At 40.6% G+C, this 21,271-nt stretch overlaps 1 protein-coding gene across 2 annotated transcripts in view; it reads left to right on the top strand.

The window, feature by feature from the left end:
• Positions 1–3,244: 3,244 nt before the first annotated feature.
• The window catches only part of DOCK8 (dedicator of cytokinesis 8), a 221,000-nt gene continuing 202,973 nt past the window's right edge, over positions 3,245–21,271 (top strand). For both annotated transcript variants that reach the window (XM_037061714.1, XM_037061715.1), the window contains exon 1: positions 3,245–3,468. In XM_037061714.1, coding sequence (XP_036917609.1) covers positions 3,416–3,468 — 53 coding nt within the window. In that variant the 5' untranslated portion in view covers positions 3,245–3,415. The remainder of the gene's footprint in view (positions 3,469–21,271) is intronic.

The raw sequence follows: 21,271 nt of genomic DNA on the forward strand, positions 1-21,271 counted from the left end.
CTAGGAACAGGCCTTGGTACAAGGTGAGTGTTATTTAATTGTGTGCTAAATAAAATAGGTAAGGTGCAATGGAAGGAAAGAGGTTGTCTTTCCTGGGAGGTAAAAGGAGATGTGGAGAACACTATAGAATTTGGGATGATTGATATAATATCTGTCACAGAAGTCAAGGGTGGAGTTTTATGAAGGTGACAAACAAAATCAAATGACACAAAAATGCAGAGAAAGAGGCCAAGAGAGGTAATAAGATGTGGAAAAGGGAGGCCTTCAAAATACGCTTTCCACAGAGGGGCAATGAGGAGACAAGCCAAACCAAAGGGACCTGAGAGGTCACAGGGACTCAAAAGCAACGCACTTAGCTATTTTTGAAAGTTGCCAATGATCTGTGAATGTATTCAAGAGCAGGTAACGTTTTAAAATAGGCGTTTGACTAAATTAGTGGAACCATATTCGCAGTGGATTGTCGAAAGCTATTTAGAAAAATTGGAGTCATTTCTAACCATCAGAGAATAGACAGCATGGAGGATGTTAATCCTGGCCTAAACTCCATAGTTAGGTACCGCATACTAAGTAGAATGCAGCATGAATTGACAGTAAGATGGGAGATTTTATGATTTCCACCCTCCCCCTCATATATATTATATATGATATACATTTATTTATATATTATTTGTTAATATGCATTTATTTATAATTTATAAAGATATATAATTTCTATTTATAAGTTACTTATAATTTATTTATAATTCAATAAATATATGTATTTCCTTTAGTGAAAATTCTCAGTTTGAGATGCTCGTATTATATTTTTTCAATAAAGTATATGAAAGTATATATCACAAACATTCAGAAATTTAAAGAAGCCCATCCAAAAGGCCAACTTACTATATAGTGAAATAAAGACTCTGGTTTTAAAATTTCACCTTGTATTTGTTCCCAGTTTGAAGAAGTACTCATAGTATTGTTCTCTTAATTGTTTTAAGAACAATTGAATTAGAATTGTGTTTCTATCTAAATGTTTGGTTATGGGGGGGAGCTGAGTTTGCCACCCCAAAATATGCCTTTTGGGATGTTGATTATTTTAAGCTGATTATTTTTTAAGAAAGAAAAGAATGAGGAAAAATCTTCCCTCAACTGCTTCAAAGAATTTAGATGGAGAACCTGTTCCCAAAAGGGAGATATCATCATGGATAACCACAGTTCAACAGAAACTAGTGTGACAGACAGGGAGGAACATAACAAGTCCTTGACCAGAGTCCTCTCTGTGTCCTATTTTTAAAGATGGCCCAGCAAGCATTTATTTGCCAGACACTTGCTTTTCCAGCTCCATGTATATTACCTTTCTGCCCCTTAAAGATCCGAACCACAACCCCCTTCTCCTTAGCTCAAAGTGGAATATAGAGTATGAGCCTCAACAGCCCAATCTGTCCTTCAGCCCCATATTCTTGTGGAAACCCCATATGCCCATATGTAATGGATTTAGTTATTTTTCTCCTGTTAATATGTCTTACATTAATTTGATCATTAGTCCAGCCAGAAGAACTTAAAGGGGAGAAGGACAATTACTTTTCCTTCCCTACACTTACAAATCTCAGTGCCGTAAGAATACTTCAGAGAATTTAGAAAGTCAGAAACTCCACATCTCAAGAAGCTTTCTTATCTTTGGATCTCTTTTTCATGTCCATGCAATGTTAGACTAAACTTTGTCTTAGATGCTTAAAGGCATTGGTATTTGGGAGCAAAGGTTACCTAACCAGCTTTGCAGTGTTGCTAAATTCCCCAAGGCATCCAAATCCAGAGAAAGGAAGGTGATGGGAACAGACCAAACTCAGTGCTCAGGCATTTCGGTATTAGGTTGTAAATTGCAAACAAGCACTGTCCAATAGGAATATAATGTGACCCTCGCACATGAGCTATATATGTAATTAAAACATTTTTAATGCAACACATGTTAAAGAGGGAAAATAAACAGGTGAAATTAATTTTAATAGGTTTTATTTACTTAATATATGAAAAGTATTGTTTTAACATGTAACTGACATAAAAAAATCATCAACAAGGTATTTTGCATTAATTTCTCAGTACTGTCTTCAAAACTCAGTGTATATTTTACACATTCAACACATCTCAATTCAGACTAACCATCACTTTGCATGGTCACTAGCCACTTGTGGCTAGTGGCTAACACATTGAATAGTAGTGCAGCTTTGAACCAAAAATATCTTGCTTTAGCGTTTTATTTAAGGGCAGGTTGACAGAGGCATTATTCAGCGAGTGTTCTAGTAAAGGAAGCCTTAGTGCAAACCAGTAAGTTGAAAGAAACATGGACTTTCCCACTCCAGCAAGCAATGGGACTTGCTGATTCCTCTTGAGTTTGGAGCTGGGCTTCTTAGTACAATTCTTACTCCGAAGCTGAAATAAACAGGGCGGCAGCATATTCTTGAATTACAGGAAAGCTGTGTGCAGTATTTCACAGGAGAAAAGCATTTAACCCCAGGCTGTGTGTTTATTCCTTGGATAGATCATTATTATTTAAGGTACCCCAGGAAGCATGATGGACATATTGTCTGCAAAAGTTTATTTGTATTCTGAAGTATCCACTGGTTCGTTTTTTTGTTGTTGTCTTTTGTTTATTTGTTTTTAAGCTGCTTTTTCCTAGTCAGGGGGTGACCCCTTAATGAGGCCTAGCGTTGCCCTGGCGGGGTGACTTGGCTGGAGTGTGGGCCGCTACACCAAAGGGTTGCGAATAAGGATTAGGGTTTGATCCCTGGTCAGGACACAGAAGTTGTGGCTGGATTCCCGAGTGGGGAGCTACGGGAAGCAACCTATCAATGTTTCTTTCTCACATGTCTTGCTTTCTCTTAAAGTAAGAGGATTTAAAAATAAAAAAAATAGTAATAGAAATAATAATAGTAATAATAATAATAATAAATACTACTAATAAGGCCTCGGGTAGAAAGTTCCTGAGTTGGTTTTCCGACTTGCCAACTCCGGGATTCCCCCGGGAGGTGCGGGACGACCCCTCGCCCTTGAGCCCCCGCCGCTTCGCCGCTCTGGCAGAGGGAGTTTCCGGAGCTCAGTGGTCGCCGGGTCACCCGCCCGCGCTCCTTTCTGCCTGCGGTCGGGGAGGGCAGAGCGCCGGGTGGCAGCATCCGGAGGGCAGTCCGCGCTGCGTCCACACCCTCCTCGTCCGCCCGCATGCCAGGCCGGCGCGGGTGGCGGGGCTGGCCGCCCAGAGAAGACTGGGCCCTCCCCCCGGGTCATCTCAGCGCAGAAGGTGGAAACGCGGAAGTTTGCAGCCAGCGCTGACAGATGCGGCTGTGGCTCGCTCCGAGTGCACTGCCGCGGCTCTGCGGCACCCCGGGTCCCCTCCGTCCGCCACCCCGACCCTAGAGGCCCACCGCTCGCGCGCCCCGCCATGGCCACGCTGCCCACCTCTGAGCGCCGCGCGTTCGTGCTCAAGATTAACAGGTAAGACGCGCCCCACGGGGAGGTGCACTAACGGCCGCCCGGTCCCAGCCCGCAGAGCGCAGCACGGGGCAGCCGAGCGGGGCGCTGCTGGCCGAGTCCCCGGGAGTCCGCAGCGGGGCACTCCTGAGACCCGGGAGTGCTGGTCCCCTGGGCCACCGTGGTGGGACACCTGAGCGTGCACGGGTCCCTGCGTAGGGCTGGGCCAGCTTGTCTCCGAGAACTCTAGCCCTCACGCTAGTCTCCGGCCACCACTGTCCTGAGAGCGACCTACAGGGCCCCCTCCCTAACCCCTTGCCCGAAACGCCCTCGGGCTTCTGACAGGTGGCCGGCAGGGGAGTGTGAAGGGCCCGGGGTTGGCTCTGCTGGGCGCGCCACGGAGGCTCCGCTGAGAAGGGGAGAGTAAAGAGGTGGTTGAAATGAGATTTTGCCCTGAGGCAGCTGCTTCAAGACTTCAGTTGTCCCCAGCAGGGCTCTTTCCCCTCTTGTTTTATATTTTCAGAAAAAGTTTGGCTCCTGCTAACATGGCTATTTTTATTCCCCTGGTCCAAAGGAGCCCTGAAGTGGAAAAAGTGATTTTTTTAAATTCTCCATTTAAATAAACAAAAGGAATGGCCTGTAGCTGACATTTTTACATTTATAGTGCTCCAGCGAAGAACTAAGGACATGGGTCCAACTCACAGTCCAATTCATAATCAAAATTGTACCAGCCAAATGTGAGCACATCAATGTGTACTCCTTGTGTAAGTTCTCACCAGAGGTGTTTTAACTGCAGTTTTTCCACCACTGAAAACTGCTGACGAGTGTTTGGAGACATTTTTGTCTTGCCCTGAGAAATCTAGACTCTGCTGAAAAGATAATGTGAAACTCCTTCTGAAGGGTCAGCTTGTTATTACTGCTCTCACTACTTTAGGACTTGGTAGTCTTTTAACGGCCTTTGCAAAGGCTGGCTTCACAGGAGGTTTATTTCTGGGTTGGTAGTGTGTGAAGAAGTTTGAAAGGAGGAATTAGAAGCCAGGAATAAGGAGGTGGTAAGGACCTCCAGAGGGCATATTGAGCTTCATAGGTGATTTTATTTCCACATGCTGTGTGGCTATGAGCAAACCATTTCTCGTACCTCTTTCTTCATCTTTAAAATGAGTTTAGCCCTGGCTGGTGTAGCTCAGTGGATTGAGCATGGGCCTGCGAACCAGACGATCGCGGTTCGATTCCCAGTCAGGGCACATGCCTGGGCAGACTGGTTCCCTGCAGGCCAACTCCCAGCAGGGGATGCACGAAAGTCAACCATACATTGATGTTTCTCTCCCTCTCCTTCCCCTCTAAAGATAGATAAATAAATAAATAAATAAATAAAATCTAAAAAAAAAAAACCCATTAAAAAAATTAAAAAATAAAATGAGTTTAATTACTAATGTGTACTGTATATCAATATTGGAGACCAAAGGTCTAGTCAAAAGGCATAAGGTCCCCCCTACATTAGGTTTCCTAGCTGTTGCACACCAGGAGGGGCAATTCATTTGGGAGTCAAACTGAAGTTACTGATGGATGTACCGCTTTCCATAGCTGCTACTCCGTCCTTGTAAAAGCTGAGATCAGAAAGCGCGACTCAGACAAAAAGAGACTGTGGGTTGGATGGAGTTAATTGGTGGAGAGCAACTAATCCTATACTCAGTCTTGAAAGCAGCAGTGAGATTTGCGTAGACTGACAATCATATTTGCTTGTCAGTAGGCTCTCTGTCACAAACTACGTGACAGTGAGCATGTTATTTAACCTCTTTACACATTAGTTTCTTTATACTTCAAATGGGGCTAATTATAGTACCTATCTCTTATTACTGGTGGGAAGGTTAAGTGAAGTAATACCTACCCAGTGCTTGTAGTGCCTGGCTCAGAACAAATGTAGCTATCCTCATCAGCATTACCATCAAATTAATCGTTGTCATCATCATCTCTATTATCACCTCTTTGAGATCCTAAGAAAGAAAGGTAGGAAGAAAAGTTGAAGTTGGAGGACTTCTCATGCAGAGGCTGGTTTGGGCTTTTCATGGTGATGCCAATGGCTGATTGAAGCTGCCTTGGGGTGGATATTCTTCCTCATACACCTTCTCTCTGCACTGAGAATATCAGACACATCCAATGGAACAGAATGTGCGATGCAATCTGTGTAAGAGTCCCCCTCAAGTTAAATAAAATATAAAAGTTTTCCTAATTCTCAAGCAAGAATAAATATTGGATATTCCTATTTTGAAGGTTCATTTTGTGTATGGGGGTGGGAGAGCTGTACTAAGGAAGTTGGCCTTAAGTATAATTTAAAGGAGTCAATTAATAAGGACATAACTAGTATTAATATAATCTTCAAACTCACTGTTCATTGATGACTTAACTATGTCTCAGAGACTATTATATTCTTAATGGATTATATCATTAAGTCCTTACAAAAATCCTGAGGCTCACACGAAGCCTCACATAGAATAAGAAAATGAAGCTTGGAGATGTTGTGCCTGAGGCCACATGATTTGTTTAAGACCATACAAACCGAAGGGGCAGAGCCAGGGTTCCAAACTGCTCCCCAAACTTTGCTTTTAATTGGCCATAAGCTATTCTGATCAATGCATGTTAAGAATTTCCCTTAAAAGCAAGAGGGAATTAGTTTTTTAAAAAATTGTTTCAGTAGCAGAACTGACTAATTGTCCTATATTTTGTTCAGTGTTTAATATTTAAACAAACTAATAACGTGATGTTTTGCAATTTTGAAGCTGAAAAAAATTTTTTCTCTTGGGTGCCTATTTTGTCAAATAGATCAACTTGCAAAAGTAAAACTGTTGAAATAAGGCCATCAGTATATTCTGCATGGGTTCATGTTCTTTACCTTCCTACACAGAATGATACAAACTAACCCCTGGAATTGCTTATGGGGTAAAATTAATGTGCTTCCTATTAAGGACATGTTGACATCTGCTGTGTTAAAAATCTTATTTTTCAAGAGGCTAGTTCTCCCCCCTCCAATCTCAAGAAAGAGTGAGCAGACTACCTCACAGTGGGAAAAGAATGTCCCTGCACTTTTCAGATTCTGTGGCTTCTTGCAAGCTGTACTGCCTGGTGTAGGGGCAGGGCAAAGTGAAGGAGGCAACTGGGAGTGTCCACCAGTGCCCATTCTCCCACAACTGCCCTAGCTCTCTCATGCTTTTATCAAGCCTACTCTTCCACGCGTTGAGAATCATCATGTAAGCCTTTTTTTTTTTGTCTTGTGTTGAGCACCAAGTATAATTGTGTGACTTGTTACGGTTAACCATTTCTCTAAATCCACAGCTCAGGGAGACGTGAGAGAAAAGATCCACCACTGACTTTTTCTGAGCTGGAAGAACAAAACAGTTTCTTATAAGTGTTATAGACTTGTCTTTATTTCAGTTTAATTGTCACTGACTTCCTGTGCCCAGAGAAAGACTAGATCTGAATTAGGCTATTCATAATAATGTTTGCATTTGGTATTTGAGGCACTGCTGCATTAAATGTCATGATACAGTTTTTGTACGAGCACCAAACGTTGTCAACTACCTTTTCTTCTTACTGGGGTTTAGTGCTTTCATAGACTATAAAAATATTAATAATGTCCTGAAAATTTATTAAAAATCTTTGTTTTTTCAAACACAGTGGATGTAGAACTTGATCAAATATTTAAAAAAATAAGGATTTTGAGCAAGGAGGACAAAAGTGCAAAATGTAGAAAAAACATTAATGACCCTCTGGACATTCATGATTGAAATAAACAAATAATAGTGGCTTATGCTTGTATAATGGTTACTGTATGAGAGGTACTGGTCTAAGTCTTAACATATTATAACTCATTTGTCTCATAAAATAGGAACAATATTATCTTCATTTTACAGGTGGAGAAACTGAGCACAAAGAAGTTATAAAAATTGTTCAGAATCACAAATAGCTAATTAGAGGCAGAGCTGATTCACATACCAGAAGCCTGGCTCCAGAACCCTCTCCCTTACCACTACAGCATGCTGCCGTCTCAGTTTTATTTTAAAATAATAATAAAATAATTGATATTTATTAGCTATTTACCATGTTCCAAGAACTTTATATATCCTCATTTCATCATTGTAGAAAAGGAACAAAATGTTAGGCATAATAATTGCCATTAGTGAGTGATTTATGGAAGATAAAAACAAGGAGCTAAGCACACAGATTGAATGAAAAAAAAACCCTAATACTTTTAGGCATAAGGACCAGACAAGTTGAAAGTATAGAGATCTTCCTGAGAAGTATTTGCTAATTTCGTGTGCAGAGATGATGCAAGCATGATATTGTATATGTATTCACAGGTATACATGTATGTCTGCAGTGTAACCGTGCTGTACTTCAGTAGTGATGACAAAGTGGGGTGTTGGTGCTTTCAGGAATTGCTTCATTTGCCTGGTATGTTCTAGGTCAAGGACCAATAGTAGAAGCTTCAGACTTAGAATTTTGGTCTTTCACATTCAAAATCATTTTCAGATTTTTGGGAAAGCCTCTTGAACTTTAGGCATCTTGTGTGATTGAAAAAACCTGCTAGCGTGAAACTTTGAGCTCTGACAATTCATGTGTATGTGTGACTTGATGTTTACTTCTACATGAAAAAGAAAATATAACTACCTCATGTGGGAGATACATGATGTAATTATGTCATGGGAGAGAGGTGCCACTCAGGGGACTAGGTCTCCATCTCAACTCCCTGCATTGAACTAGTGGTGCAGTGGGATGATATTTAAAATACCTCCCCTTTCCATCCTCTCTGACAGGCACTTTGAGAAGGCAGGCATGTGGCAACACTCAAGACTTCTTGCTGGAGAAAGTTAAGAAATAGGAGCCCTTAGTTCTTTTGCTGGGGAAAGTTAAGAAATAAGAGCACTTTTTTGCAGCATTGAACAACCAGGTGCTTATTCATGTCTTAGTCAATAATGAAGGGTTAAAACAACAGAAATGTACTGTTCCTAGTCCTAGTAATGTTCAGTCTAATTCATTACCAATTAACAGCCATTGAGCTTCTCTTGGCTATAAGAAAACACCACAAAGCTTGTACAGTGTGATTAAGTGTGGTCCCTGTGCTTCTGGAGTTTGCAATGTTAGTGGTACAGTTTTTTGTATTGACAATTTGGGGGCGCAGAGAATAAAAACAGGTTGAGATCTCTGAGGGTATACATGAAGGCATCTGTATGCAGGGGTTCAATGAAATCAAGCAACTTGGTGGTTAGTGTAGGAATAAGACATTGTGTCCCACTGCCTTCTGATCAAATGCACAACCAGAAAGCAGAAATGGTAGTGGCAGAACCAGAGCTTCTCCTGCCCTTTATTCTTTTCGTTCATGTTCATCATTAGAAGTAGAAAAGTACAGTCAGTAAACATTTCTACTATCCATGAGTTACAGCTGCTAACATTTGGATGTGTATCCTTTCATTTTTACAAAAATGGGATCATATTGCATATATTGCCCTAGGATTTGTTTTTTTAATTATAAAACATGAACAACTCTCCATGTCATTCAATGTAGATCTATATTGTAATTTACATAGGCTGTGTAAAATCGTCTTGATTGGATATGCAATGATCTATTGAATTCTTTATTACTGGGCCTAAAGATGGTTTCCAATCTTTTATAATAATGTACAGTGCTTGATGGAATCGTCTTATACATACATCTTTATGTGCTAGTGCAAATATTTCCTTGAGTATTTCGAGAAGTGGAATTACTTGATCAAAGGAGAGAAACATTTTTCAAGCTTTTGTCACATGGTAAACTTGTCTCCCAGAGGTTATTCCTATTTACACTTCCACCAGCTGGCTTAAGTGTGATAATTTCCTTACATTCACACCCTGCTGCGTTTTATCATTCTTTTAAATCTTTATTTGAAGTTTTGATCTCTTCTCTTTAATGTGTCAGGCCTCTTCCTGTCATTCTTTGGGGATTAAAATAGCCATGAATTTATCCTTTTTTTTTTCTTGATGTACAACTAAAGATCGTGGTAACCTCTGCCTCACTTTCTGCCTCTGTTCATTGAGCAGATGGGTAAATGGTAACGGTAGGTTGTACTAGCAACTTAGTTCTTTCTTGATTCTGTTTTAGACTCTGTCACACTTGCCCTTGCTTTTTACTTTAACAATATAATCCAGTCTACCCTTCCTTGCATAAGCTCTAGCCCTTTTAAATGGCAAATAGAACATCAGGATCCCTGTCTATTACAAAGTAAGATTCCAGGTGACATAACTCACTGTGTTTTCCCTTGAATCAGAGTATAGAGAAATGAGCTTATTTCACACTTTTTGGGTGCTCCTCTTCCTCTGGGATTGGCTTTGGTGTTAAGACAATATGTTAATATCACTCTGCCCGGAAACCTCAAAAGGCTTCATGAAGTTCTATTACTCCCATCATACAAAAGATAAAATTCATTGTTCTTCCTTTTGAGAGGCGAAGCATAAAAACAACATACAAGTTATCCAGTGATATTCAAGCTAAACTGGAACGAGTTCTTAACTTGTTCACTGGAATAAGTTAAGAAATGCAGAACTGTAAAGTAATTGACCCTTCTGCTCTCTCCCTTCTCTTGACTTTCTGGCTCATGGATGAGTTAATAGGCTTGTAAATCCTAGACTGTTTAGTTTGACTGTTCATTTATTCGTTCATTCATTCATTCCAGCTATGGAGGGTATTATATTCTAAGTACTGTGGTCGGCCCTGGAAATACAAAGACAAACAAGTCATGGCTTTGCCTGCAAGGAACAAGAGGTTAACCCCAAATCATGGGCTGAAAAAGGAGGGAGACTTCCCTTACCTCCTACCCCTCCATGCTGGGTACTGTGCCTTCTAAGTAGTCATCTCGGCAGTGGCAGTGGCAGTGGCAGTGGTGGGGGTTGGTTCTGTCACTTATTTCAAGGATAAAAGCATTATCCAAAAAACATATCTGGAAATCCTTTTAGAATTGCTCTCAAAAACTGGAGTACAATTATTTTTAAAAATAAGTTCAGTGGTATGAAATCTTTTTCCTTTGATGGAGAATTTCCTTTTTTTTTCTTAGAAAGTGTCAAAAATATGGCAAATTTAACGATGTGGCAAATAGTGGAGGGCCCACTGACCAGAATTAACAAATGTTAACATGTGGTCACGTTTGCTTTAGAAACGTTTAAATTAAAAAAGAGAACATTACGGATGCAAAAAACCAAAATTCATCCAAGTTAATTTGGAGACCTAATTGGCTTTATTAAGCGATTCACGAGTCTGGGAGCATGAGATCTACCAACCAAAGGGCACCCTGAGAGGTTGTACAAAATGGAAGGTTTTTCTAGGCAAAAAGAGGGTGGGACTGAGACATTAAAGGAGAGTTATTTCAGGCAAGGACACCTTCCCTTAGGGGAAGGCGAGGAGTCTTATCAGGAAGAATGCCTCACTAGTATTGTTCAGGAGATTTCAACTGAGCAGTTTAAAATTCCACTTCTGGAAGAGGTTGAAACTGCAATTAGGTTAGGCGTTAACTTCAGTTTGGTGATGTGGCTTAGCAAAAGTGACTCTATTTTGGCTGGTTTTTTGTTTTTTAAGATTAAAAAAAAATATGTATTTATCTTTAGAGGGGAAGGGAGGAGAGAAGGAGAGAAATACCAATGTATGGTTGCTTCTCATGCGTCCCCTGCTGGGAACTGGCCTGCAACCCAGGCATGGGCCCTGATTGGGAATCGAACTGGGATCCTTCAGTTTGCAGGTTCGCGCTCAATCCACTGAGCTACACCAGCCAGGGCCTGTTTTGTTTTGTTTTGTTTTGTTTTGCTTTTTAACATGATAAATTTGAACACAGCCTTTGCTCTGCTCAGCACTCCTATTTTCCTCACCTTCAGAGGCCAGCCCTATCTCCAAGTTGCACTTTTATTGTGTGTATGTCCACACATATCTATAAACAACACATTGAATGGTTTCTGGCATGAACCATAGGCATTAGTATTCAAGGAAGCCAGTTAAATTAGGTAATATCAGTTTGAGGTAAAGATAAGATGGGACTATCTGTAATATGAATGGAGCTATGTTTCAGATGCCTCTTTACATGGTCCTGAAGGCAATCACAAAGAGGGGTTCCAAGGGGGACTTCAGGAAGGCAGCTCTAGTAGAGTACATTGTATGACACTTCTTGTGTGGAATTATTAAAAACAACAGTTACTTAGATATGTACATTCTGGTAATATTTTTCAATAATTATTTACCTTGTATTCACATTACTCGTTCCCTAGAATGGTCAGCAAATTTTTTAAGAACATTCTTTTCTCCCTCAGATGAATGTAGCCATGATTTTCATTTGAGCTAAGTGTTTGAGGTGATAACATGTTTATTTTTAAACAATATGTTTTAATTTTATTTAAAGTAAATAAAACAGTAAAGATTTTGTTTTCTTGCCTGGACATTTGATTAGGGAAAGTATGTGGATTAACAAAAGAGGGTGTGGTATTTGCTCAAAAGTCTTTATGTTGTTACTGTGGCCTTGGTATGCCTGAATGGGCAGGGCTGATTATCCTGTGTTCAGGGATACATAGTCTTTCTGTTGTACCACACTTCAAATTTAGACAAACAGGGAAGAATGGCCGTGGGGAGAAGAATGGCTTCTCCCCAGTTTCCGCTTCCCCTCGCCGTTGCGCAGGGCCGTCCTCGGCACACAGCAAACAGGTTCACTGGTGGAACTATTAAGAGTTCTCGGTACTCAGCTCCCTGCTGTGGACTGAGAGCACTGAGAAGTTGGGCTCCCATCAAGGTTACCGACCTGGGGTGCAGGGCTACTGGGGAAGCAAACAAGGATTGCCTGTGGGGTGCTAGTTATGATGCAGTAATTTATAGTAAAATGACAGTCCCCTTTCCCTTCTGCTAGTAAAATCTCGGGTTCAAAGTCCTCTAAACATGTACTTTATTCTACTACTTAACATAAATGTTGTTTCAAGACAACAGTGACCATCTGTTCTCGGTGGGAACAAGATTGTCATCTCCCTGTTGATAGTCTGGCTGGTTTGCTTCACCTCCAAGTATTTTACTCTTCATTCCGAATCACTGCTTGTTCTCATAGTATCCCTTTAGATGGGGTAGCCAACTCACCTACAATATTTTGTTCCCTGTCCAATAATTTCATTCAATTCAACAATAATTTTTTAGATTACCTGTAACTTTCTAGAGGCATTATGAGAGGCAAAAAAAAAACAACCAAAACCAAAACCAAACCAGTATATGCCCTCAGAATTCAGCTGGAGTGAGCAGGTTAACGTAAACGCAAAAGACAGAGAACACGGAGGTGGTGTTTCTGCAGCTGGGTAAGGGTTAAGGACAGGAATGCTGGCAGAACTCAGGGGGCAGGAGTTGCAGCAGCCCTGGAGGGTGAAGAGATGAGACTTTAGCCTGTCCTGAAGGACAGGGTTGTGACAGACACTGATATAATGAGAAGATTAACTAGCAGAATGCAGAATGGTTGGAGGGGATTGCATAAGAGGGATAAAGAAGGAGCTTCAGTCATTCTGATATGAGGTGATAAGGTCTGGGATTAGGCTGGTGTAGGGAGAAAGGAGTGAAAGGGGATTGTGTCTACAGGTACTTCATAGGGAATCTGCTGAATATTTATTCATTTGCTCATTTTGTCATCATCGATTGTAGCCTACTATATGCCTGGCAGTGAGTGCAGAGGATAGAGGCATAAGACGGACAAGGTCATTGTTCTAAAAGCAGCAATTTTCCAATGGAAAGACAAGAAAGAAATAAACAGGGAAACATCAGATACAGTAAATGCTATGCAGAGAATGCAAAAGGGCCATTAGGAGGGTGTAGACACTTTAGAGAGAATGGTCAAGGAAGGCATTCCTGAAGAGGTAACTCTGGGCCAAGACCTGGCCATGGAATTAGCGAATACTGGACCTGATGCAAGAGAAAGTTTGCAGTGCTGGAAGGAAACAAAGTCAGCGAGTGGTGTCTGAAACAGAGTGAAAGAGGAAGAGAGTGGTAGAGATGAAGAGAAAAGTAGGCAGAAACCAAATTACAGAAAGGCCTTATCCGCCATGGGAAAAGTTTAAATGTTATTCTAAGTGCAATGGGAAGGTCTAGGAGCAGAGGCATGATGTAATTGACTTTTGTGTTTACAAGATCACTCTGGTTACCATATAGAGAAGCAAAGAGTGGAAGCAAGGAGAGCAGCTGGGAGGTAGTGCAGGATCCTGGATGATGGTGGGGGGACAGGAGCTGAGATTAGGGAGGGAGTGAAGCACTCAGCTCTGGGATGTGTTTTGGAGGTTAGGCTGACAGATTTGTTGTGTGGTGAGGGACAATGAGAGTAAAAAAGAAATCAAGATGTCTCCAAAGATGGAGTGGTGTGTGGATCCTGATGTTTCTAACAGAGATCGAAAAGACTGAAGGAGGAGCAGGCTTTTCGGGTAAATCAAGAGTTTCATTAAGTCTGAGATGTGTGTTAGAAAGTCAAATGGCATTACCTATTAAGTGGTCTTGTCTAGGCCTTTGAGACTCAGGGGAGAGGCCAGAGCTGGGCATTTAAATTTGCAAGTCATTACCATATAGATATTTTTAAATAAGGGAGGAAGAGAAAAATATTTAAATTATCTTGAAAAGTTTTAATAGCCACAAGCTATATGCATGGTATGATATTTTAATCGGAAAATAAATATGTGTGTATCTCCCTGTAGAAATAATACAATAGAACAGCAAGGGAACCAGAAGGACATATACCAACATGTTATGAGTGTTATACCTGGGTTAGTGTAGTGATGATGTTTTGTTTACTTGTTTGTGAAGTATATGAATGCTTCATATACTTCACAAATCTTCACAAAGATTTTCCAAATTTTCTTCAAAGACTGCTTTTGTAATAAACTAATATTTGTAAAAAAGATAATACCAAGAGGATGCCTATGAGAAGTTAATGAAAATTAGGAATTAGAGTTAGTTTTGGGAGGATGATTTTGTATTTCTCTTGTAGAGTTTTTGTTTAAGAGAATATAGTAGACTGAACATTTACATGTATTTGCCCTCCCTTGCTGTGAGTGGATTTTACTTTTACCTTATTGAAGTTGACATCGATGTGGTCATTTTGAGGTGACGCTTTTTAAAAACTATGTTTATTAATTTTAGAGCAAGAGGAAAGGGGAGAGAGATAGACAGAGAGAGAGAAACATCAATGTAAGGGAAAAACATTGATTGGTTGCTTCCCATAAGTACGCAACCAGGGATTGAACCTATAATCTAGGTATGTGCCCTGACCGGAAATCAAACCTGCAGCCTTTCTTGTATGGGATGACACTCCAACCAACTTAGTCACCTGGCCAGGGCTCCATCTGAAGCATTAAGAACTGGCATGGCCTTTGTCACATCATTTTTTTAAATGTATATTTTATTGGTTATGCTATTACAGTTGTCCCAATTTTTCTCTCCCCTTTATCTTCCTTCTTCCTGTACTGCGCCCCTCACCCTCCAGCACTGCTCCCCCACCACAGTTCATGTCCAAGGGCTTTACATATAAGTTCTCTGGCTTCTCCATTTCCTGCACTGTTCTTAACCTCCTTCTGTCTACTTTGTACCTAACTATGCTGCTTCTTATTCCCTGTACCTTTTCCCCCATTGTCCCCCTCTCCCTCAACACTGATAACTCTCCGTGTGATCTCCATTTCTGTGATTCTGTCCCTGTTCTAGTTGTTTCCTTAGTTTTTGTTATTCAGGTTCAGTTGTTCATAGTTGGATTTTGTTGCCATTTTGCTGTTCATAGTTTTTGATCTTCTACTTCTTAGATAAGTTCTTTTAACATTTCATATGATCAGTGTTTAGTGGTGGTGAACTCCTTTAACTTGACCTTATCTGGGAAGCACTTCCTTATCTGCCCTTTTATTCTACATGACAGCTTGCTGGATGCAGTCATCTGGGATGCAGGTCCTTGCCTTTCATGACTTTGAATATTTCTTTCCAGCCCCTTCTTGCCTTAAGGGTTTTTTTGAGAAATCAGCTGATAGCTTTATAGGAACTCCTTTATAGGTAACTCTTTCCTTTCCTCTTGCTGCTTTTAAAATTCTCTCCTTATCTTTAATCTTGGGTAACCTAATTATGATGTGCTTTGGTGTGCTCCTCCTTGGGTCCAATTTCTCTGGGACTCTCTGGGCTTCCTGGACTTCCTAGAAGTCTGTTTCCTTTGCCATATTGGAAAAGTTTTCCTTCATGACTTGTTCAAATAAGTTTTCAATTTCTTGCTCTTCCTTTTCTCCTTCTGGCCCCCCTATGATTCAGATGCCGGAACGTTTCAAGTTGTCTCAGAGTTTTCTAAGCCTTTCCTTATATTTTTGCATTCTTGTTTCTTCATTCTGTTCTGGTTGGATGCTTATTTTCCCCTCTTGTTCCAAATTGTTAATCTGAGTCCTGGTTTCCTTCCCTTCGCTATTCCCTGTGTATTTTCCTTTATTTCACTTTGTATGGTCTTCATTTCTCCCATCATTTTGTGACCAAACTCAATAATTTCTGCCAGCATCCTGATTACCAGTGTTTTGAACTTTGCATCTGACAGGTTATCTATCTCTTCATTGCTTAGTTCTTTCTCTGGAGTTTTGATCTGTTCTTTCATTTGGGCCACACTTCCTTGTCTCAGTGCACTGTCTGGTTGAATGTTTCTTCAACTCCTTGGTTGTTGGACTTCTATGCAAATGTTTTTCTGGCAGTTCTGGTTGTTCTTTGATTTTAAATTGGTTGTTTTCCTTCTTTTGGTTGTGTGAGGAAGCAAAGCGTTTCTGCCTACACCTGCATCTTGGCCCTCTCCTCTCAATATTTTTGTCATGTCATTTTTTCCTTATTCTATACAACCAGCAATGTTCCAGGCAGAGGCTGATCTGTTGGCCTGCATCCTCGAGTAAAGATAATTAGAGTAGAGCCATTGTTGCTCTCTGGAGGTCCTTGTTTTTATAAGCCACTAAGATTTTTGGATTCTTTGTTAGCACAGTATCACTGAGCCTATCCTAACTAATGAATATAAGTGAATATAAAATGTGCAACATTTTCTTTCATTGGGCAACTCGAGATATAGGATTAGGCTTGAATGATAAGTAGGATAGAAGATATTAATTAGCGAGTCATCAGTGAGTTGGGAGTGGGAATGAAGAATAGACACATTTCTTAGGTAGGAAAGTGTAGTGGAAGAGAAAAGGGATGGGCGTAGGGGAAGAATCACTGCCAACTGGTGTGAGAAAGAAGAGCGACAAAAAAAGGAAGAGGAAGCAGTATTTGGCCAAGATATGACTGACGGAGGTAATTTAGAAAAGGGAGTTAACAAGACAGTTTAAAGGGTCAGATGTCAGATGCCAAATTATGAGGACAAAGAAAGAGCCATTGGCTTTGCCTTGACAGTGGTCAGTGTGAACCTCTGAAACAGCAGTTTTTGTGGAGTTGTGGGGAAGGAAGTCAGATCTCGTAGGGTTACAGAGGGAGGCAACGCAGAGGAAATGGAGGAAGCTGGTAGAGACCACTCCTTTAGAAAGTTTGGATGCAGCAGAAGAGAAATGGGTCAATGGTAACCAGAAGGTTCTGACTGTCTTTTACACAGATATAACATGCAGTGCTGAACAGGGTAGAAGGGAGAAAGATATATTTTATTATTCCCATAAAATATATCTTACATGGGGATAAAGATGATCTGAATACCCAGTATTCTTTAATGTATAACAAATTTTGCTTTGCACTAGCATTAAGACTCCTAACAATAAGTAAAGTACTCTCTTTAGATATTTTCTTCCTAGGAGATTTTGGCTCTCTCTTGCATTGTTATCTTTAAGAATATGATAATTCTTCCTATTTTATTATCTGCACATTTATCTTCTTAAGTTTGAAGTATGAAAAAGTATAGGAAAGAGTGCCCCTATCAGCTGTGTTTTCCTGTTTAACAAACCACCTGTTGTGGGTTGATTTGTGTTCCTCCAAAAGATTCCTACACCCTGGTACCTCTTAATCCCCTCTAATTTTAGAAATATGGTTTTTACAGGTGTAATAAAATTAAAATGAGATCACGGGGATTAGGGTGCATCTTAAACCCAATCACTGATGTCCATATAAAAAGAGGCACAGGGACAAGCAGGGAGGAGGCCATATGAAGACAGAGGGAGATATAGATGTTATACCACCATAAGCCAAGGAACACTGAAGTCTGCCAACAACCACCAGAAGGTGGAAGAGGCAAGGAAAGATTCTTTTTCCCTAGTGACTTTGGAGGGCTCATGGCCCTGCTGACACCTTGCTGTTGGACTTCTGACCTCCAGAGCAGAGAGAGTGAATTTCTGTTTTTTCAGGCCACCAGGTTTGTGGTGATGTGTTCCATCAGTCCTAGGAAATAATACACTACCCCAAAGTTCAGTGACTTAAAACAACAGTAATTTGTTATCTCACATTTATTCTGCTGGTCTTGCTGTGGTCATTCACTTAGCTGCAATTACCTGGTGGCTCTGCTGAAGCTGGGGCGACTAAGACGGCCTCACTCACATGTCCCAGCAGTGCTGCTGACTGTCCCTCTTTACATGGCCTCTTATCCTTCATTGCTGCTGACTTATCCTTCCATCCTTCTCTTGGTATTCCTTATGTGATACTGGGAACATTCTAAGAGGATAAAGGTGGAAGCTGAAAGGCTGCTTGAGGCTTAGTCTAGAATTCATACAGCGTAACTGCCGCCACATTCATTGGTCAAAGCAAGTCACAAGGCAACTGTTCTTCGAGGATTAGGGAGATAGATAGACTCAGTCTTTTGATGGGAGGAGCTACAAAATATTTGCCCATTTTAATCTGTTTCAGCACACAACAAAGAAAGTAATCATATCCCATTTCAAACTTCACATATTTAAGCAGAAGGCCTTGTCATTCCTAGCGAAGATTACAATACCCATTTTACTGGCAGAGAAACTGGAAACAGATTAAATGGACTCCTTCAAAATTACCAGTGAGTCATACTTTGTGAGAGACTTTTTTGGCCCAAGGAAGACAGCTATATGTTGGGAAGAGCTAATCATAGTTCTGCCTGGAGGCAGGTAAGTGAACTTAATAACTTCTTAGGTTTCTTTTAAATCTCATAATAACATTGATGGAGCCCAGATTGCAGAGCTGTCTGGTTCAGAGATGAAGCAGCAGTTTGAGACTATCAGAGAGAGACTATGCATGAAAATTGCTATGTGTCACTCAAAGGAGCAGTTTTAAGTCTAACTTCAATGACTAGGAAAAGGGTCAGTGAGCTCTTTGTCCTTGAGAGTTACCCAATGGGCTTGGAAATTCAGTGAGCACTGTGGAAGTGCTAGGCTGGGAAGAATTAGAGTGAGTAGAAGAGAAAGGAGCAGAGAGGCAGAGAGACCAACTTGTCAGGAAGATTCATGCTATGGGTTGTTTTAGAAGGATCGCCTTAGTATCTGTTAGGATTGCTTTTAGCAGCTGCAAAAAACAGACCACCCAGCTTAAATAGTGACTTAAAGTAGGGGCTTATTTACTTTCTACATAACAAGAATTCCAGTGGCTGGCCATCCAGGCTTGGTATAATAGCCCAAGATTCCACTGGAGACCCTTGTGTCTTTGTGTTCTACCATCCTTAGTGTGTGGTTCTCATCCTCATGGACTCGAGATGGCTCCTGAAATTCTATGTATTGGAAGAATATTGAAGACAGGAAGAAGAGGGAAGGCAAAGAGGCATGCCAGCTAATTTTTCTCCCTTTTAGGAAGTTTTCTGGAAACTCATACAATGGCATTTGCTAGATATCTCATTGGTCGTATCTGTAGTTTTATTATGCCAATACATTGCCATTCCAACAAAACTAGGGTTGAGTTAGAAGGAAGGGGATAGTGGCTATTGAAAGGCAACTAGTGGTCTCTGCCATGACCCCCAACAATTATTTTATTGGTGACAGGACTTCCATTGTGGTATCATGACACCTCCGCCCCATTAATAATTATAGTAGATTCAAGCTCATCTAATTCCAGGTCCTTTGCATACTGAGGAGGAATATCTGGGCTTCTAGGTCCAATATTCGTTCATCAAGGTAAACTATCTGCTGTAATAAGTAATCCCAAAATCTCAGTGGATTAACCCCACAAAAACTTACTTCACATTCATGTTGTAGTCTGATGCATGTCAGGTAGCTCTCCTTCAAGCTAAGGGACCCAGGTTGCTTCTGTTTTGTGAGTTTCAGATTGTTCTGGCATCATTCAGCCAATGGTCATGAAAGAGAGTGAAAGATTGTGCATCCAGTTCTCAAATACCTCAATTCAAAATTAGTGTGTATCAATTCTGGGCACAATCCATCATAAGGTTACTTACAAGGTCCATTGATATACAGGAGGCCTTGGGAGTATAGTTCTTGTCTGGCAGGCACTTTACATCAACAACTCTTCACTGTGAAAGGGGAGTGTGAATCTTTAAGAGTCAGGTAGCCATCTGTGCTGCAGGGTCCCAGTCACAAAGGAGGAGCCAATAAACATTTGTGTTGGCCTGGTTTGCTGTGCTTTTGGCAGATAACAACCATGTGGTCTAAGTCACAGGGATATGGGTGTGGAGGCTACAAGGAAAGCAAAAACCAAATCATATGGCTGAAGCACTTGAGATTCCAGGGGGAGACAGTGAGAATACAAAGCACAATTATCCTGTCAGGCAAGGTGGCTGATAGTAGAAAAACAGTTTAAAATCTAAGCACAGGTCAAGGAAACCAGAAGTGCCATGTGCAACCCAGCCCTTTCTAGAAATCCCACAGATGGATAAGGAACCAAATTGTTCAGCTACTTTTGTTTTCTGAGCTCAATTGACTTTAAAGTATTTTAGGAAAAACCACAAGATTAGGCTAATTTTAAACAGCTTTTGAGTGATTAACTTAGAATTAATATTTTATTTGACAGGTAACAAGATATTTCTGGTGTAAGAGAAATGAGCATTCTAAAATGCTTACTCCCATGTGAGGAGGAAGGGGTCACAGTCCAACCTCCTTTCTAGCACAAGACAATTTTGATGAGACGTTGGGTCACTTTACTTTTTGTGACGGGTTCACTTTGGGTCTGTTGAATTCTGTTTTATTTGCCTTTTAATCATTTTAATAATGATTAAATTCGAATCCTCCTGTTTTATTTGCCTTTTAATCACCTTAATAATCTGTGAAATCAATCTTCCTTCTTCATGTTAACACTTGTAGTGATGATACCAACTCACAAAGCCCTCACTTCAGACAGAAAACAGCACAGACATTCAAGTTGGAATTCGGGGAGGCAAACAAGTCAGATTCCTGTCCCAACTCCAATCACTGATTCTCAAGGGGAGCATTTTACACAAATTCTATAACTTCCCTGTCTGAGTTTTCTCATCTGTAAGACAGAAATAATAATACCAACATCACAGGGTCAAGTGAAATATCATCTCTGAAAATTGCTATATAAATCAAAGAGTACCAAACACACATTAATGAAATGATTATAAAATGGGAATAAGTGTCACATTTCTGTGATTAGTCAGTGAGGTAACATGACATACACTTATTACGGGGTGTCACACTTGGTAGCTGCTCATAAGAGAAAACAAAATTAAAAAAGGACAGAGTAAATCCACTGGAAGGGAGAGTTGGAGAAATGTTAACAACAGCCACCACCACAACAGCATAAATTAAGGTCTTGACTCATTTCAAAGCCTGTTCTCCTAAAACACACACATAGATGCGCATGGACACATAATGGTAAACTTGTAAGGAAGGAGATGTAAAGGCAAAAGGGGAATTTGGATCTTAAATTTCCCCATGACCTCACATTTTATGAATA

Source organism: Sturnira hondurensis, unplaced genomic scaffold (assembly GCF_014824575.4).
Source record: "Sturnira hondurensis isolate 20B ecotype Veracruz unplaced genomic scaffold, ASM1482457v3 Scaffold0013515, whole genome shotgun sequence".
NCBI classification, from domain to species: Eukaryota; Metazoa; Chordata; class Mammalia; order Chiroptera; family Phyllostomidae; genus Sturnira; species Sturnira hondurensis.